This window comes from Entelurus aequoreus, linkage group LG15 (genome assembly GCF_033978785.1).
Source record: "Entelurus aequoreus isolate RoL-2023_Sb linkage group LG15, RoL_Eaeq_v1.1, whole genome shotgun sequence".
In the NCBI taxonomy this organism is placed as follows: domain Eukaryota; kingdom Metazoa; phylum Chordata; class Actinopteri; order Syngnathiformes; family Syngnathidae; genus Entelurus; species Entelurus aequoreus.
In genome coordinates this window covers 27,553,396-27,569,805 of record NC_084745.1, presented here as the reverse complement: position 1 = coordinate 27,569,805, position 16,410 = coordinate 27,553,396, and the positions used below count along the sequence as shown (strand labels likewise).

The 16,410-nt window shown below is 39.2% G+C and overlaps 1 protein-coding gene and 1 long non-coding RNA gene across 4 annotated transcripts in view; one reads left to right on the top strand and one right to left on the bottom strand.

The window, feature by feature from the left end:
• The window catches only part of LOC133629982 (uncharacterized), a 24,355-nt gene extending 16,756 nt beyond the window's left edge, over window positions 1-7,599 (bottom strand). Inside the window, exons 1-2 of the long non-coding RNA XR_009821176.1 lie at window positions 7,333-7,599; window positions 2,166-2,312 (exon numbers count right to left, since the gene is read on the bottom strand). This is a non-coding gene — a long non-coding RNA (uncharacterized LOC133629982). The remainder of the gene's footprint in view (window positions 1-2,165; window positions 2,313-7,332) is intronic.
• The window catches only part of ropn1l (rhophilin associated tail protein 1-like), a 43,451-nt gene that overhangs the window by 18,181 nt on the left and 8,860 nt on the right, over window positions 1-16,410 (top strand). For 2 of the 3 annotated variants that reach the window (XM_062021153.1, XM_062021152.1), the window contains one exon: window positions 7,347-16,410. In XM_062021153.1, the coding sequence (XP_061877137.1) occupies window positions 7,347-7,407 (61 nt within the window). In that variant the 3' untranslated portion in view covers window positions 7,408-16,410. Of the gene's footprint in view, window positions 1-665; window positions 747-7,346 lie in introns of all 3 variants that reach the window. The other variant, XM_062021155.1, reaches the window with a different exon arrangement.

Below are 16,410 nucleotides of genomic sequence, written 5' to 3'. Positions count from 1 at the left end.
AAAGCCTTGCCTATACCGGAAGTAGCGTGACGTCACAGGAGGAAGGATTCCTCACAATTCCCCGTTGTTTACAATGGAGCAAAAGAGATTTGGACCGAGAAAGCGACGATTACCCCATTAATTTGAGCGAGGATGAAAGATTCGTGGATGAGGAACGTTAGAGTGAAGAACTAGAGAGGCAGTGCAGGGTGTATCTTTTTTCGCTCTGACCGTAACTTAGGTACAAGGTCTCATTGGATTCCACACACTCTCCTTTTTGTATTGTGGATCACGGATTTGTATTTTAAACCACCTCGGATACTATATCCTCTTGAAAATGAGAGTCGAGAACACGAAATGGACATTCACAGTGACTTTTATCTCCACGACAATACATCAGCGAAGCTCTTTAGCTACTGAGCTAACGTGATAGCATCTGGCTCAAATGCAGATAAGACAAAATAAATAAATCCCTGACTGGAAGGATAGACAGAAGATCAACAATACTATTAAACCATGGACATGTAACTACACGGTTAATAATTCTCAGCCTGGCAAAGCTTAACAATGCTGTTGCTAACGACGCTGAAGCTAACTTAGCAACCCTATGCTAAAAACATTAGCGCTACACCTACGCCAGCCAGCCCTCATCTGCTCATTAACACCTGTGCTCACCTGCGTTCCAGCGATCGACGGCGCGACGAAGGACTTCACCCTATCACAGATGCGGTTGGCGCCTAGCATCGGCTAGCGCGTCTGCTATCCAAGTAAGTACTCCTTGTTGTGTTGCTACAGCCAGCCGCTAATACACCTATCCCACCTACAACTTTCTTCTTTGCAATCTCCAATGTTCATTAAACAAATTGCAAAAGATTCAACAACACAGATGTCCAGAATACTGTGGAATTGTTCGATGAAAACAGAGCAGTTTGTATGGTGACACATTGGGTATGAATACTTCCGTTGCCGTCGTGACGTCACACGCAAACGTCATCATACATAGACGTTTCCAACCGGAAGTTTAGCGGGAAATTTAAAATTGCACTTTATAAGTTAACCCGGCCGTATTGGCATGTGTTGCAATGTTAAGATTTCATCATTGATATATAAACTATCAGACTGCGTGGTCGGTAGTAGTGGGTTTCAGTAGGCCTTTAAAGTGTATGAACATTAATAAAACTGCTTCAGTCTAGACTAGTAGAAAACACAGCCATCTTTTAAAGTGCATGGGGAAAAAAGGCACAAAACATAAATAAAACAGTTTCACTCAGTCCAGACTATTAGTCTATTTGTGCAACAGATGAAGCTCAAAGAGTGGGCTAATTATTTTTCTCCTTGTCATCACGTGTTAGAGTTAGATTTTTCAGAATGAAAACCATCTCAGCATTGTCACAATGTATGCGATTTCTGTTCTTCTCAATGATATGGGCGGCAGCACTAAACAGACGTTCGCTGTCGACACGGATGCAGGGTGCGGTGAGGTACTGGGGTGGGCGGGGGGTGTATAATGTAGCGTCCCGGAATAGTTAGTCCTGCAAGGGGTTCTGGGTATTTGTTCTGTTGTGTTTATTTTGTGTTACGGTGCAGATGTTCTCCCAAAATGTGTTTGTCATTCTTGTTTGGTGTGGGTTCACAGTGTGGCGCATATTTGTAACAGTGTTAAAGTTGTTTATACGGTCACCCTCAGTGTGACCTGTATTGCATTCACTTGTGTGTGTCAAAAGCCTTTTATATTATGTGACTGGGCCGGCACGCAAATGCAGTGCCTTTAAGGATTATTGGCGCTGTGTATTACACCCTCTATCCGTGTACACAGCGGCGTTTTTAAATGTCATAAATTTTACCCGAAACAGATACCGATAATTTTGAAACCGATACCGATAATTTCCGATATTACATTTTAAAGCATTTATCAACATCCCTAGTTGTTAGAATAAAAAAATACATCAGAGGGTTGCCTTCAGCCACTTTTTTTTTTTACCTTTTGCTAATTAGAGGTTTTATTTTCCAGAGAGTGCACCCATACTACTACAACATGCAATATTTCCCATAATTAACTATCATACATATGCGTGGGACAATGTAATAGACAAAGCATTCTATAGGACACCATTCAATGACAAGCTTAGCTCATGCAATATTTAGGAACATTTTAGAATAATACCGGCATCTGAGAACATTCTGACCTTCGTTTGTGGCCTTCAAAGGCTCCAAGTCAGTTTGGGAGCTGAGCCAGGTCCTCCAGCCTCAGGTGGCGTTGTGAGATAGTGCTAGTCACTGGTGTGAAATCCTTATAGGCGGCTGCAGCGCTGATGCATCAGTTTTGGAGTGCCCTGAAAGCAAGAAGCAGAACGGAATCGTTCCAGGTTTCTACATCAGCAGGAAAGGAAAGAGTCAACAAAATGTTCCCTTAATGAATTGGCCTAACTGTTGTGCCTTTGAGCACATTACCTAGAAATGCTCCCTATTACGGCACAGTGTGTAACGTCAGGTATAATACGGCTTTATTCACCATCTGAACAGGTTGGAGTCTGTAATAACCATACACACTGTCAGCGGAGGTTGTTCATTTCTGGTTTACCCACAGTTCATTCATCGCACGCACACTATAAAGCTGCTGTTTTCTTGCACTTTCTTTTTATGCTGGAGATAATGTTGAACACCCTTTTGTTTCTCGTAATGTGCACTCAGACAGGTTGGATCCAAAAATGCATCACAGCTTTCGCTTCCTCTCTGAATGCAAAGCAAAGTTATTGCACTAAGCCCTCAAGAGTTTCATTTCATTTTCATTTTCAATGTATTAGTTTATTTGAACAGGGACAAAGCCCATTAATAAACATTGTTGTAAATGCGCAAGTTTTAGCTATAAAATTAGTTTTTAACGATCAAGATGTAGATTGCAAGCAGCAAACAGTATACAATAAAAACAACAATCATTAATTACCCACTTAAGGTAGTAAAACAATTGATTAATATCTCAATGAACTGTTACATGCAGGCATAGTTACACTGGCATCAGGCAGTTAGCACAAATTCACATATTTTGATCACAATTAGGTAGGATACACATCAAGAAAACTGCAGAACCTCACATACGCTCAGAAAAAGGATAGAAAGAGATGGCAAAACTCAGTTTTAGAGAAACATACCCTAGTTCACATCATACACATTTCTTCCATGTCACAATTATACCACCAACCTGAAAGAAAAGGTACTACAGTGGTTGGGAACTACACTGCTACCTAGTGGATAAGATGGGGCACTGCATCATTGTTTACCATGGTTACTTTTCGTAACAAATTGTAAGTAGATTGCTAACATGTGTTGCAAAAAACTGTCCTCATTTGCTAACTCTGTTGTTTCTTTTTTTAAATTGCATTAGTTCATTAAGTTTTATTTGTTCGGTAGTTTGAAATATATTAACTATTGTATGTTTGTTTTGTTTTTTATGGTGATCATACATTTTTAGAAGTGTGCATGTATCAGTGACGTGCGGTGAGGTTCATGGCTGGTGAGGCACTGACTTCATCACAGTCAGATTTACTAAAGATACTAAAGAGTATCTTATTCACCATTTGATTGGCAGCAGTTAACGGGTTATGTTTAAGCTCATACCAGCATTCTTCCCTGCTTGGCACTCAGCATCAAGGGTTGGAATTGGGGGATAAATCACCAAAAATGATTCCCGGGCGTGGCGCCGCTGCTGCCCACTGCTCCCCACTGCTCCCCTCACCTCCCAGGGGGTGATCATGGGGATGGGTCAAATGCAGAGGACACATTTCACCACACCTAGTGTGTGTGTGACAATCATTGGTCCTTTAACTTAACTTTAACTTTACACATACAAACTGTAGCACACAAAAAAGCACATTTAATAAAAATAAAAAAACGTTATTATGGTCTTACCTTTACTTATAAATGAAGTCCATGCGCCGCTCCTTCTGAACAAAAGCATCGATAAGTTGATTATAGAAGTCTTATCTTTCTTCAGTTTTAAAAGTCTCTCTGTCTCGATGGAGATCTTCCTTTAATTATTACCTCCTGCTTCGATTGAAAGTCCAGTTTAGAAAACTGTTTTATTTTAGATATGTAATCCTCCATGTTAAAAGTCCAGGCGACAGGAAAAAATAAACGATCACTGCCGCTGCACTTCACTTGCTAACTGTTGCTGCTTGTTGTCACTCTACGGTCGAGTAGTCGCAAGAATGATCCCTGGGATCACTAGCGCCCTCTACCACCATGAGGCGGGATTACTGTGAGCCTCACCCAGTGCGTCTTCGCAGCCGTTTTATGATTGCTCAGCACAAGAAATACGTTACATCAGGGGTGTCCAAACTTTTTCCACTGAGGGCCGTACACGGAAAAATTTAAGCATGCGGGGGCCATTTTGATATTTTTCATTTTCAAACCTTAACAAAATATATGGATTTTTTTTTTTAACCTTTAGGTCTCCCGGGTACATAAAGGGTCTCAGTCATTAGACTGTTAAAAATAAGTCAAATTGTTATTATTATTTTTTATTTAACGCTTACAGTAAATCTCTATATCAACTTGAGGTTGATATAAAGTAAAAAAAAAAAAAGGTTTTCTGTCAAAGACAACTTTGTTTTTTATAGTAAAACTGAAATATGCAGTATTTAGTAATTAGAGCCTTAAAAGATCAATAATGCAGGACACCATTGATTTTAAGTCTTTAATATTTTTGAGTAATCACAGGGAAAAGTTAAATAAAATCCTACTAAATATATTTGGGATCCAAAAGGCCCCCCACTCATAAAGTAAAACATTTTTATTAGTTTTTTTTTTTAAACTTTCAACACTTAAATTACGAGATCAACTTCAGATATATCTGTCGATTTTACGTTTGAACTATTATTTTGTTTGCTTTATGCTCTTTTGTCAAATTAAACTTTGATGTTTTTATATGGCAACCACACAATATATGCAATATTTTTTCCACATAAAACATTTTAAAGTGATATTTTTTAAGTAATAAGTCATTATAACATAGATTTTTAGTCTTTTTATTTTTTTAGCAATGGCAAAAAAAAGAAAAATAAACAAAGACAAAAGAAAGAAAAACAGCCTGCAATGGCAGCTTTGTGTCAACATTGCAACTTTTTTTTGTTAGATTTCACCTCATTCCACTTTTTTTTAAAATGTTTTTTAAAATTTTTGCAATATTATCAATTTTGTAATTTTTGCAGAATGTGTGGCGGGCCGGTAAACAATTAGCTGCGGGCCGCAAATGGCCCCCGGGCCGTACTTTGGACACCCCTGCGTTACACACATACAGTTGTTGACAAAATACACTGTATATTATATACTTCAGCTAACTAAACTATGGAAATTTATAATATAATTCATATAGCAATACGGTCTCACTGCACAGCAGGCCAGCAGTTAGCCGAGTCATTGCGCAATCCATGGTGAGGCTCAACTGGCTGCTGATCACCGCAAGTCTCTTCTCAGTATTTGAACGGCAAATGTGAAAATTCAGCGATTTTGAATGAAAATGATCTAAAACTGGTGAAGTTAAATGGAAAATAACTTTATAGTATAATCACTGGATACATGTAACAATTTAATTTTTTTTTTTTTTTTTAACTTTTTTTTTCTTTCCATGATGGCACATGAGGCCCCGCCTCACCTGCCTCCCCTGACTGCACGTCACTGGCATGTATAGTGCCTGAAAAAGAAAATCCATCTATCCATCCATCGTCTACCAGTGGTCCCTGTCGGGGTCGCAGGGGTGATTGGAGCTTAACCCAGTTGCATCCGGGCGGAAGCCGCGTACACCCTGGACAAGTTGCCACCACATCGCAGGGCCAATACAGATAGACAAACATTGATTGATTGATTGAGACTTTTATTAGTAGATGGCACAGTGAAGTACATATTACGTACAATTGACCACTAAATGGTAACACCCAAATAAGGTTTTCAACTTCTTTAAGTCTGGGTCCACTTAAATTGATTTATGATACAGATATATACTATCAGATATATAACACAGTCATCACACAAGATAATCATCAGGGTGTATACATTGAATCATTTACATTATTTAAAATCCGTGGAGGGGGGTAGGTTTGGTTGTTATCATCACTTCAGTCATCAACATTTGAGAACAGAGAAATGGACATTGAAACAGTGTAAGTCTGACTTGGTAGGATATGTTCACACTCACATTCACACACTAGGGCCAGGTGCATGTTTTTGGAGTTGGGAGGAAGCCGGAGTACCCGGAGGGAACCCACGCACTCACGGGGAGAACATGCAAACTCCACACAGAAAGACCCTAAACCCAGGACCTTCTTATTGTAAGGCACACACACTAACCTCTGTTCCAGCATGCTGCCTCTAAAAATAGAATGCATTACATTAAAATAAAAAGGTACAATAGCTTGCACGGACTGTTAAAATATTATATGACTATTAGGGCTGTGACTCTTTGGGCACCACACAATTTAAATTGGATTCTTGTGGATAACGATTTGATTAATAATCGATTCTTGGTTATGAATCAATACTTTTTTAATAGCGTTCCTCCATAAAATAAACGGCTCTGATAAATTGTTATTACTTAAAACAAAACTGGTTTTGTTTAATACCATTCTACTTAAACATTTCTTAAGTCATAAGTCATAAGGTATTTTTATAAAATACATTTAAATTTGATTTTTGCTTCTATTTTTTAATCAAGAATAGTTTCGAATAAGAATTGCGATTCATTCGAAAACCAATTTTTTTTTTGACAACTCTAATGTTAGATCCAATCTTATTAAAAATATTTAATGTGCTAAAAGGGAAATATATAAATCATTTTTATGAGATTTTATGAAAGGAATTGTTCCTTTGGATCTAAGGGTAAAAACAATATAAATACATTATTATATTAACATTAAATGTAGTGTTTTAAAGTTTTTTGTTTTTTTTTACTAAACTTTGATCAACTCAATGAATTAATAATGCATTCAAATACATGTTATTGATAATTTACCAATCAAGACTGCAACACCCTCAATATTCCTCTTTGCACCTTGTTTTTGAAAAAATTACATACAAGCATAAAATATTTAACAAAAATAAAATAACATCAAAAAGAAAAAAATGTTTGGACAAAGGGTATAGAGTATTTTTTGACAGTCACACAGATTAAAATGCTAATAAACAATACAGGGCGTGGTTTTTGAAAAGAAATATGTCAGTAGTTTAGGAATGTCATCTTGAAGTTGCGCAACGGCAATGTTTTTGTACTCGGATATGACAAATGTAACAAAGAGACAAGCGAGTTGACACAGTGTGCAGCGTAGAGAAGCGCTACATTGTTGTGTGTTATGACAAAAGTACCTCTTTTGTTGCAGGGAGAAGCAGCAGGGAATGATCAAACCTCTTGACTTCATCCATCGAGAGGACGCCCTGTGAGTCATCTGCATCTAAAGTTGAACAAAATGTCATTGTGATGACTTGTGAGGAGGGTGTGTACAGTAATACAGTAATAGGCGGCCATGCATGCAGGCATGTGAGCACCCTTTGGGGGAAAAAAACAAAAAAGAGGAAAACTGACGTAAAAAAAAAATAGGAACATTTCTATCGGCACAAAGTGCTGCCACGCAAACCCCAAAAGAACATTTTGAAAATCAAGACTACAATTCCTGCAATTGTGTGCATTTCTACACTAAATTTTACCTTTAGATTTATTCTCATCCACTAACCTCTTTTGGCTGTTTTTTGACACTTACTTGTCCCATGTAATGTACCACATAATTTTTTTTAGTAGATCATTTACTAGAGGGCAGCACGGTGGAACAGGGGTTAGTGCATGTGCATCACAATACGAAGGTCCTGAGTAGTCCTGGGTTCGAGCCTGCGCTCGGGATCTTTCTGTGTGGAGTTTGCATGTTCTCCCCGTCACTGCGTGGGTTCCCTCCGGGTACTCCAGTTTCCTACCACCCCCAGAGACATGCACCTGGGGATGGGTTGATTGGCAACACTAAATTGGCCCGAGTGTGTGAATGTGAGTGTGAATGTTATCTGTCTATCTGTGTTGGCCCTGTGATAAGGTGGCGACTTGTCCTTCCGCCCGAATGCAGCTGAGATGGGCTCCAGCAACCCCCGCGATCCCAAAAAAGGGACAAGCGGTAGAAAATGGATGGATGGATTGATCATTTACTAACATTATTATCATTGAAAATGTAATGTAAAATGATATAACATGTATGTAAAGAACTCAGAAAAAGTTCCACATTTGGAAAGTCTATCCTGTAGCCACGCCTCCTCAGGTAATATACTTCCGGTGTTGTGACCTCTGTTTACATCCGTCATGTCAAAAATATACTTTCTCGATGGCTACTAATAAATACTCTAGAACTACAACTAGTTACGAACATCATCCAAATATAATTAGCAGCTAAGTAGAAAGCCATCATTGTTGTGGCTCGGAGAGCAAACGCAGGCGACAACAAGTAAGCGAGCTAGAGGATCTTAACTATGCTAATTAGTGAGCTTCTTTCGGCGCCCCTGATTGTCTCCCTGTCCTGCAATTTGGCGTTTAGACAAGAGGAACAGCGAGTACTTGCGGCTGAGGCGAGCGTGTTTTGTTCAGATCCTATTTTTTTGATACTTCATTAAAAAAACGTGGAAGTGATATTTTGATGCGATAATTAATGTTTAAAAACGCGGAATTTCACGTTTTTGTGGACATTTCACATGCCTGTGCATAGGAAATACCTGCTGCTATATATCTTACCAGTTTTAAAGACAAATGTTTTGAAAGGATGAAATTGGGTTAACTATGTGGATGCTTACACCACTTGGGCTAGCAGCTGTAAGTGAAGCTTTGTAAGCCTTCTAATCTCCTTCAAGAAACGAGGATGTCATCATTTTTGCAGATTAGAATATGCTCCGTTAATCACTACAATACATCCATACTCTAAATATATTGTACAGTACAGTGATTCCCCCCCGTTGCACAACTCTTTCCCCATAGGAAATCATGTAAATAGAATTTTAAACCTTTTAATAAAGGGTCTGTTTGCAACATTAACACAGATGCCTAGAGGGTGCCAGCTTTCCAATGTATTTTACACAGCGTAGCCCGCCCTCTTATGGCTTCTTGTACACAATAACGTTATTATATCTGTACGTAATACTTGCACGCGCATTAAGTTTAGGTGATTTTAGCTAATAATAGCAATTTGGATTGCTAGTGTTAGCAATCATTGAATGTGGTATCATAACAACAACATGACTGCAAATTGTTTGTTGCTTCTCTGTTGCTTCTGTATGTGTGCACGTGCTCCCTGCCCGAGACCGGCTGAGTGACAGCCGTGAACACCAATCATTTTATTCGGGCGGTAAAATTTTTTATTACATAAACTTAGTATTTGTGAAAAATATAGACAATTGTCAAACAAATTTGGTGTTCTTGTTATATTTTTTGCTTTGAAAAATGTTACTGTGAGAAAGTTGCAAACAGCACCTTTAATTGTAAGGACTATTTTAGAAACTGCAAATAAAACTAAAATAGATTAAATTACTCATTATTTGCATGACGGTATTTCCATGCTAGTCACACTTCCAGCTACATGCTAATTTACGCTAGCATCTGCTTGCTCAGTAAGATTAAATATATTTATGTATGCAGCTGTTATTAAAGTAAATGCACTGCTCATTTTGTTACCGGCAAGACAGACCGTTTTGTCTCAGTAAGTTCTGTTTTCTGTTCTATGGTTATCATTACTTGTATGTTTTTGTGGAGACGTCACAATAATAATCTTACTGACAGATGGTTTGAACTTTTATTTATTGACATTTCTGTGTGTGCATTTCAACTGTGCAAGAGTTATTTGTTTACATGTATGCAATATTGTATATTCATTTATTTTGATTAATTATCCAGTGTGTGGAAGATACCATAAATGAAGCTTTTTGCAGCAGGCTGTATTTGGGAGTTGCTTTGACACAAAGAAAGGAAAGAAACATAATTAAGGGCCATTGCTGGCTGATTAAAATTGGTTCATTACTGCCTGTGGATTAGCGCCAGTGGACTATTGGATTTCTCCCTTTCAGCTGGCGGCTAAATTGATTTAAATGTTCGTCCTCAGTGTGAATTATATGAAGGGCTTCTAATAAATCTAGAAATAAGCAGCACATTAATGGAGAAAAGGAACATTTAGTGTAGAACTTTCGTGAAACAAAGAAGCCCATTAACATGGCGACATGTTTACTTCATCAGGAGACGCAAATAGAGAGGAGCTTTGTGCCGCCTCACAAAGCTCCTCTCAAGGTATGCAGCAGGAGAGACTCCATGTTTTAACTATGGGGGGCCAAAGTAGACATCTCAACGCTTGTCAGCAACCACACATCAACGCTGTTGCTGAGAAAACGCAGCAGTCTCATGTTATAAATTCAGTATTACTGTTAAAAGTAACACAAAAATAATTTATCCGATGGTAATTTTTTACAAGTGTTTTTATGCCAAAAAACACCACAAAAAATTTGAGATAATTTTTTTTTTAATTAATCATATTGAACTGAATATAAGACGGGATTTGCCAAGAAAAAGTATGAATTCTCCCCAAGCGAATCAGAATTTTCCTTCCTGTCACTCACAACGCCAGTGACGGCAGAAAATTAAGGTTTCTCTTAAAAAGCGAGTCTTTGGGTACAATTGCGGTATTCTTGACAAAGAAGCCCAACATTTAGAAAAGAATGGAGGAGAAACCGTAGCACCAAAATTAAATGCAGTGGAACCTCGATTTACAAACCCCTTTTTGGGAATTGTTTTCGATTTACGAACCATAAGATCGAGTCTCTGTGTACGAACACTTTATTCATTCATTCAGTGTCCCGCTGGCAGCCATTGTGTGCCGCAGGACGGAGCCATTCTGAGGAGGCGGCGCCTTCCACATCACTTGCTGTGCAGTAGAGTACACTATTCATCACTACTAAGTGCTTTAACTTGTGTACCTTTTTTGTTTTTTGTCTTTTGACAAGTTTTTTCCTTTTTGCTAACTCAATACGAGTCCTAAAAAGCCCGCAGACCAGCATGGAAAGGAGGAGGGAATCACTGTGGAGTTAAAAAAAAAGAAGAAAAAAAAGAAACATCTGATATTATTTTACACAGAACTCCAAAAATGGACTGGACAAAATTATTGGCACCTTTTAAAAATTGTAAGAAATAGTTGTATTCTCAGCATGTGATGCTCCTTTAATTAGTAATTAAACTCAACTGTAGCAAGTAACAGGTGCTGGTAATATAGAAATCACACTTGCAGCCAGTTAAAATGGAGAACAATTGACACATGGAGGAAAGAAAGAAGAGGAAAGAAAGAAGAGCAAATACAACTCTCAGAAGTTCGAGAACCAAGATTGTGGAAACGCATGGACAATCTCAAGGCTACCAGTCCATCTCCAGAGATCTAAATGTTCCAATGTCTTCAAGAAGTTTAAAGCCCATGGCACTGTAGCTAACCTCCCTGGACGTGGACGGAAGAAAAAAATTGATGAAAGACTTCAACGAAGGATTGTTAGAACTGTGGATAAAGAACCTTGATCCACTTCCAAACAAATTCAAGCTGACCTGCAGACACAGTGTCAGCTCGCACTATCTGTCGCCATCTCAATGAAAAAGGACGCTATGGTAGGAGACCCAGGAGGACCCCGCTGCTGACAGAGACATAAAAAAGTAAGACCGGAGTTTGCAAAAACTTACCTGAGGAAGCCTTCTGAGAGAACGTCCTGTGGACAGATGGGACTAAAGTGGAGCTTTTTGGTAAAGCACATCATCACACTGTTTACAGAAAACAAAATGAGGCCTTCGAAGAAAAGAGCACTATTCCTACAGTCAAACATGGTGGAGGTTCACTGATGTTTTGGGGTTGCTTTGTTGCTTCTGGTACCAAATGCCTTGACTGTGTGTATGGCATCATGAAATCTGAGGACTACTAAAAAATGTTGGAGCATAATGTAGCACCCTGTGTCAGAAAGCTGGGTCTCTGTCAGAGGTCATGGGTCTTCCAGCAGGACAACGACCCAAAAAGCACACAAAATGGCTTAAGACAAAGCTTTGGAGAGTTCTGAAGTGGCCATCAATGAGTCCAGATCTAAATCCTATAGAAGATCTGTGAAGAACTCTAAAAACAGCAGTTTGGAGAAGGCACCCTTCAAATCTGAGAGACCTGAAGCCGTTTGCAAAAGAAGAGTGGTCCAAAATTGTAAGAAACTCATTGATGGTTACAGGAAGTGATTCATTTCAGTTACTTTTCTATTTAGGAACCCTGTTCAAGAAGCAATTAGGTTTGTGTCGAGGTTCTACTGTACACCGTCCTGTTCTATGGTTATCACATTTTTTCAAAACATACTTGTAGAATTAATTTCTTGACATTGTCTGTACCGTAATGTTTTCATGTCACAAGTAGTAACATATAAAACGTGGCCCTTGGCAAACATGCATCAATACTACATAAGTGTGTCAGTTTTAGTGCTTATGTGGTACGTTAGAACAGAACAGCGACAGGTCTTAGAGACTCTTGTTTGTTTCCCATAATTAAACTATAGTACGATTTCCCATTTTTGCTTTCTTCATAAATCATCAGAAAAGTAGCTTTCTGCTTGACCACAAAAAAGAGGAATGCAAGCGCCCAGCCAACCACTCTGGTTAGCTCTGATTGAACATGAGCAACAAAAATGTTCAATTTATGTTGTGTTAATTACAACCAAGCGAGCCTTACATTCTCTCAGAACGTGTTCTCACCACTAGCCTTTCTTACATTATATATGTATTAATGTATTAAAAAGTTTTTTATGAAATATTAAACATTTACTGGGTTTTTTTCCCCTTTTAAACGCTGTGGAAGTAAGTTAAAACATAGGAAAACAGTTTAAAAATGAGGAAGTGACCCAGGAAGTCCAATGCAGGAGGAAAAAATACAGCATCAAAACAAGAATAAGACGGAATATGATTAGAAAAGCTTCTTGGAAGCAGCAGGTGGGAAGTAAGCATACTCCATCCATATAGTACATACTGTACTATATATTGTACTGTGGATACTGTAAATGCTTTTGTTTACAATATAACAACAGTTATTGCTTATTCAGATGTAGTGATAGTGTAGGTGTCCATCAATGACCAATGACTTACTTTCATTTTGGTATGATAATAGATGCATGGACAGATATGTAAAAGTGGATGTGAAATAACCGGCTAACTGAATGTCACATTAGCGATGGGTGAGCAACTACAGGAGATACCAGTTCTCGGTGGGGCGGTTGGAAGATAGAAGAATATTAATAGGCTCACACTGGGACTGTTATTGCTTTTTCTTTTTCCACTGCAGGTGCCCAGAGTCCATCATGTGCTCAAACAGGGAGCCATTAAAATGATCATTGAAGTAAGGCTAAATTATTGACTTGATGTTGTTTTTTTTAATCACATAAGCAATTTTACTAATATGATGAGTTGCGTGGGCTTAAACAGGCGGCTTGTGTCCCTATGTGTTTAAGTGTTCCCCAGTGGACTTTATTTTGTGGGATGTTTTGTATTAAAACTAATTCATAGGAAATAAATTGTGCATAACAATCGCAACATACATTTGTAAACCTTCCTAAAAAATTTAAAAAATTTAAAAAAAGCTCAGATCGGGCATCTGCGTGGCTCGGTTAGTAGAGGGGCCGTGCTAGCAACTTAAGGGTTCCAAGTTTGATTATTGCTTCCGCTATCCAAGTCACTGCTGTTGTGTCCTTGGGCAAGACACTTCACCCACCTGCTGCCAGTGCCTACCACACTGGTTTAAATGTGGCTTATAGATGTAAATAATGGGTTTCACTATGTAAAGAGCTTTGAGTCTTTAGAGAAAAAAGTGTTGTATATATATTAATCACTTCACTAATGGGCTTCTTCACACAAAACGGGCCCACCAAATCACCAATGGAACCCGAGGCATTGCGTTTAGGGACGGGCGGCCATGGTTATTTCGGGGAAAGGTTCGCTTCAATGCCAAAGTTGGAGGGGAGCAATTGAGAGGAACCACTCAAACCCGTGCGGTGTTATTGGACGTCTGTGCATAAGCATGTCCATTAGTGCAGTGGTCCCCAACCTTTTTGGAAGCGCGGACTGGTCAACACTTGAAAATTTGTCCCACGGACCGGGAGGGGGGGGGATTTTTTTTTTTTTGTCATAAAAAAATACAATCATGTGTGCTTACGGACTGTATCCCTGCAGACTGTATTGATCTATATTGATATATAATGGGGCAGCACGGTGGCAGAGGTGTTAGTGCGTCTGCCTCACAATACGAAGGTCCTGAGTAGTCCTGGGTTCAATCCCGGGCTCAGGATCTTTCTGTGTGGAGTTTGCATGTTCTCCCTGTGACTGCGTGGGTTCCCTCCGGGTACTCCGGCTTCCTCCCACCTCCAAAGACATGCACCTGGGGATAGGTTGATTGGCAACACTAAATTGGCCGTAGTGTGTGAATGTGAGTGTGAATGTTGTCTGTCTATCTGTGTTGGCCCTGCGATGAGGTGGCGACTTGTCCAGGGTGTACCCCGCCTTCCGCCCGATTGTAGCTGTGATAGGCTCCAGCGCCCCCCGCGACCCCGAAGGGAATAAGCGGTAGAAAATGGATGGATGGATGATATATAATGTAGGTGCACTAATTGTAAGTGTGTCTTGTGTTTCTTTAGTTGATTTAATTTAAAAAAAATAAAATAAAAAATAAAAAAAAAAATATATTTTTTATTTTTTATTTCTTGTGCGGCCCGGTACCAATCGATCCGCGGCCCGCCCGGTGGTTGGGGACCACTGCATTAGTGTACTACTTCAACCATAATGAAGTCTCTTCCAGATTGCTGCAGTGACGAGTATGACCGAAAGTCACCACAGGTGCAATATGTTTTTAGGGCTGTCAAAGTAACGCGTTAACTCGTGTGATTAATCAGAAAAAAATATCACATTAATCATGCAATTTATTTTGAGCGTACAAACTTTTTTTTACCTTCACCGCTATTTGGGCAGTGATCAGATGAATGCATATGTCAGCATAAAAATGAATGAGGAGACTCCAACTGGTATGCTCGCTAGCAAATTTCACTCCAAAATCCAGCCTGAAAGAACTTTACATAAAAAGTCTTGTGATAATAAATGACATGCTTTCAAGTAAAACGTTTAAAAATATTCCTGGAGGAAGTTCTGGCACTAAAATTGCATTTGCGTCCAAAATGGGGTATTTTCTTAAGGTAATTTTAATTATACAAGCAAGTAATTACCTGTTATCCAAATTACAAAATGTGAGAAGTCAACAGGTGTCGTCAATCCTAATCACTCACATGAAGTTAAGAGGCTGTGCCATGAAGCTAATTTGATTTGATTGTAACTTTTTTACATCACCAAAATAGATAATGTATGTTGATGTGTGTATACTTTTGACCCAGCAGATTTGGTCACATTTTCAGTAGACCCATAATAAATTGATAAAAGAACCAAACTTCATGAATGTTTTTTGTGACAATCAAGTATGTACTCCAATCAATCTATCACAAAAAAATAAGAGTTGTAGAAATTATTGGAAACTCAAGTGTATATATATAAGAGCTGAAACGATTCTTCGAGTAATTCGATTACAAAATATATTCGAGGAATATTCGCTGCCTCGAGGCGGCGTTTTTTGGGTTTTTTTTACGGCATTTTGCCTTGTTTAGTAGTCAAAGCTCACATTTCGCACGGACTGTTTAGGTATTACACAGCGTGTTTACGTCAGATCATACGCCCCCTGCACTGCACAACACCGCACCTTTAAATACCCTTGAGTTTAGTAAACTTTTTCGGCGAATATAACTCGCAATGGCAGACGCCGCAGTAAGCAGGGGACAAGAGCCATAGTAAAACGAGGGAATTAAGAAGCGACAATTGTGGTCTAAGGTGTGGGAACACTTCACACTAAAATGGAAGGAAAACGCAGTAGTATGCAAACATTGCTAAGTGGCGCTCGCATAGCACAATAGCACAACTTTGATGCTGCAGCACCTGTCGAGAAAGCATCCGATTGAGGGAAGTCCAGAGGCGAGGTAAGTCATCTGTTATCAAATGTAAACGCAAAAGTTGTGTTAGTAAAATAAATGTTATTCATTATGATAACCAGGATGTGCTCTCGAATGTAAAGCGGCACTTCGACACACGCCATGCTACCTTTGCATCAAAATACCCTGCGGGAGACAGCAGGAAGAAAGCGTGCCAAGAGCTACTGAGCAGGGTGCAAGCTAGCCAGCATCAACTCCGCGTATGGACCCGCCAAGGGTCCATACGTCCAACCTACGGTCACGTTTAACGGATGAAAGCCTCAACGCCTGCATGAAGCTTAACCTCACCAAGTACCAACCAGACTACAAAGCCATCAGCAAATCCATGCAGCACCAGAAGTCGCATTAATG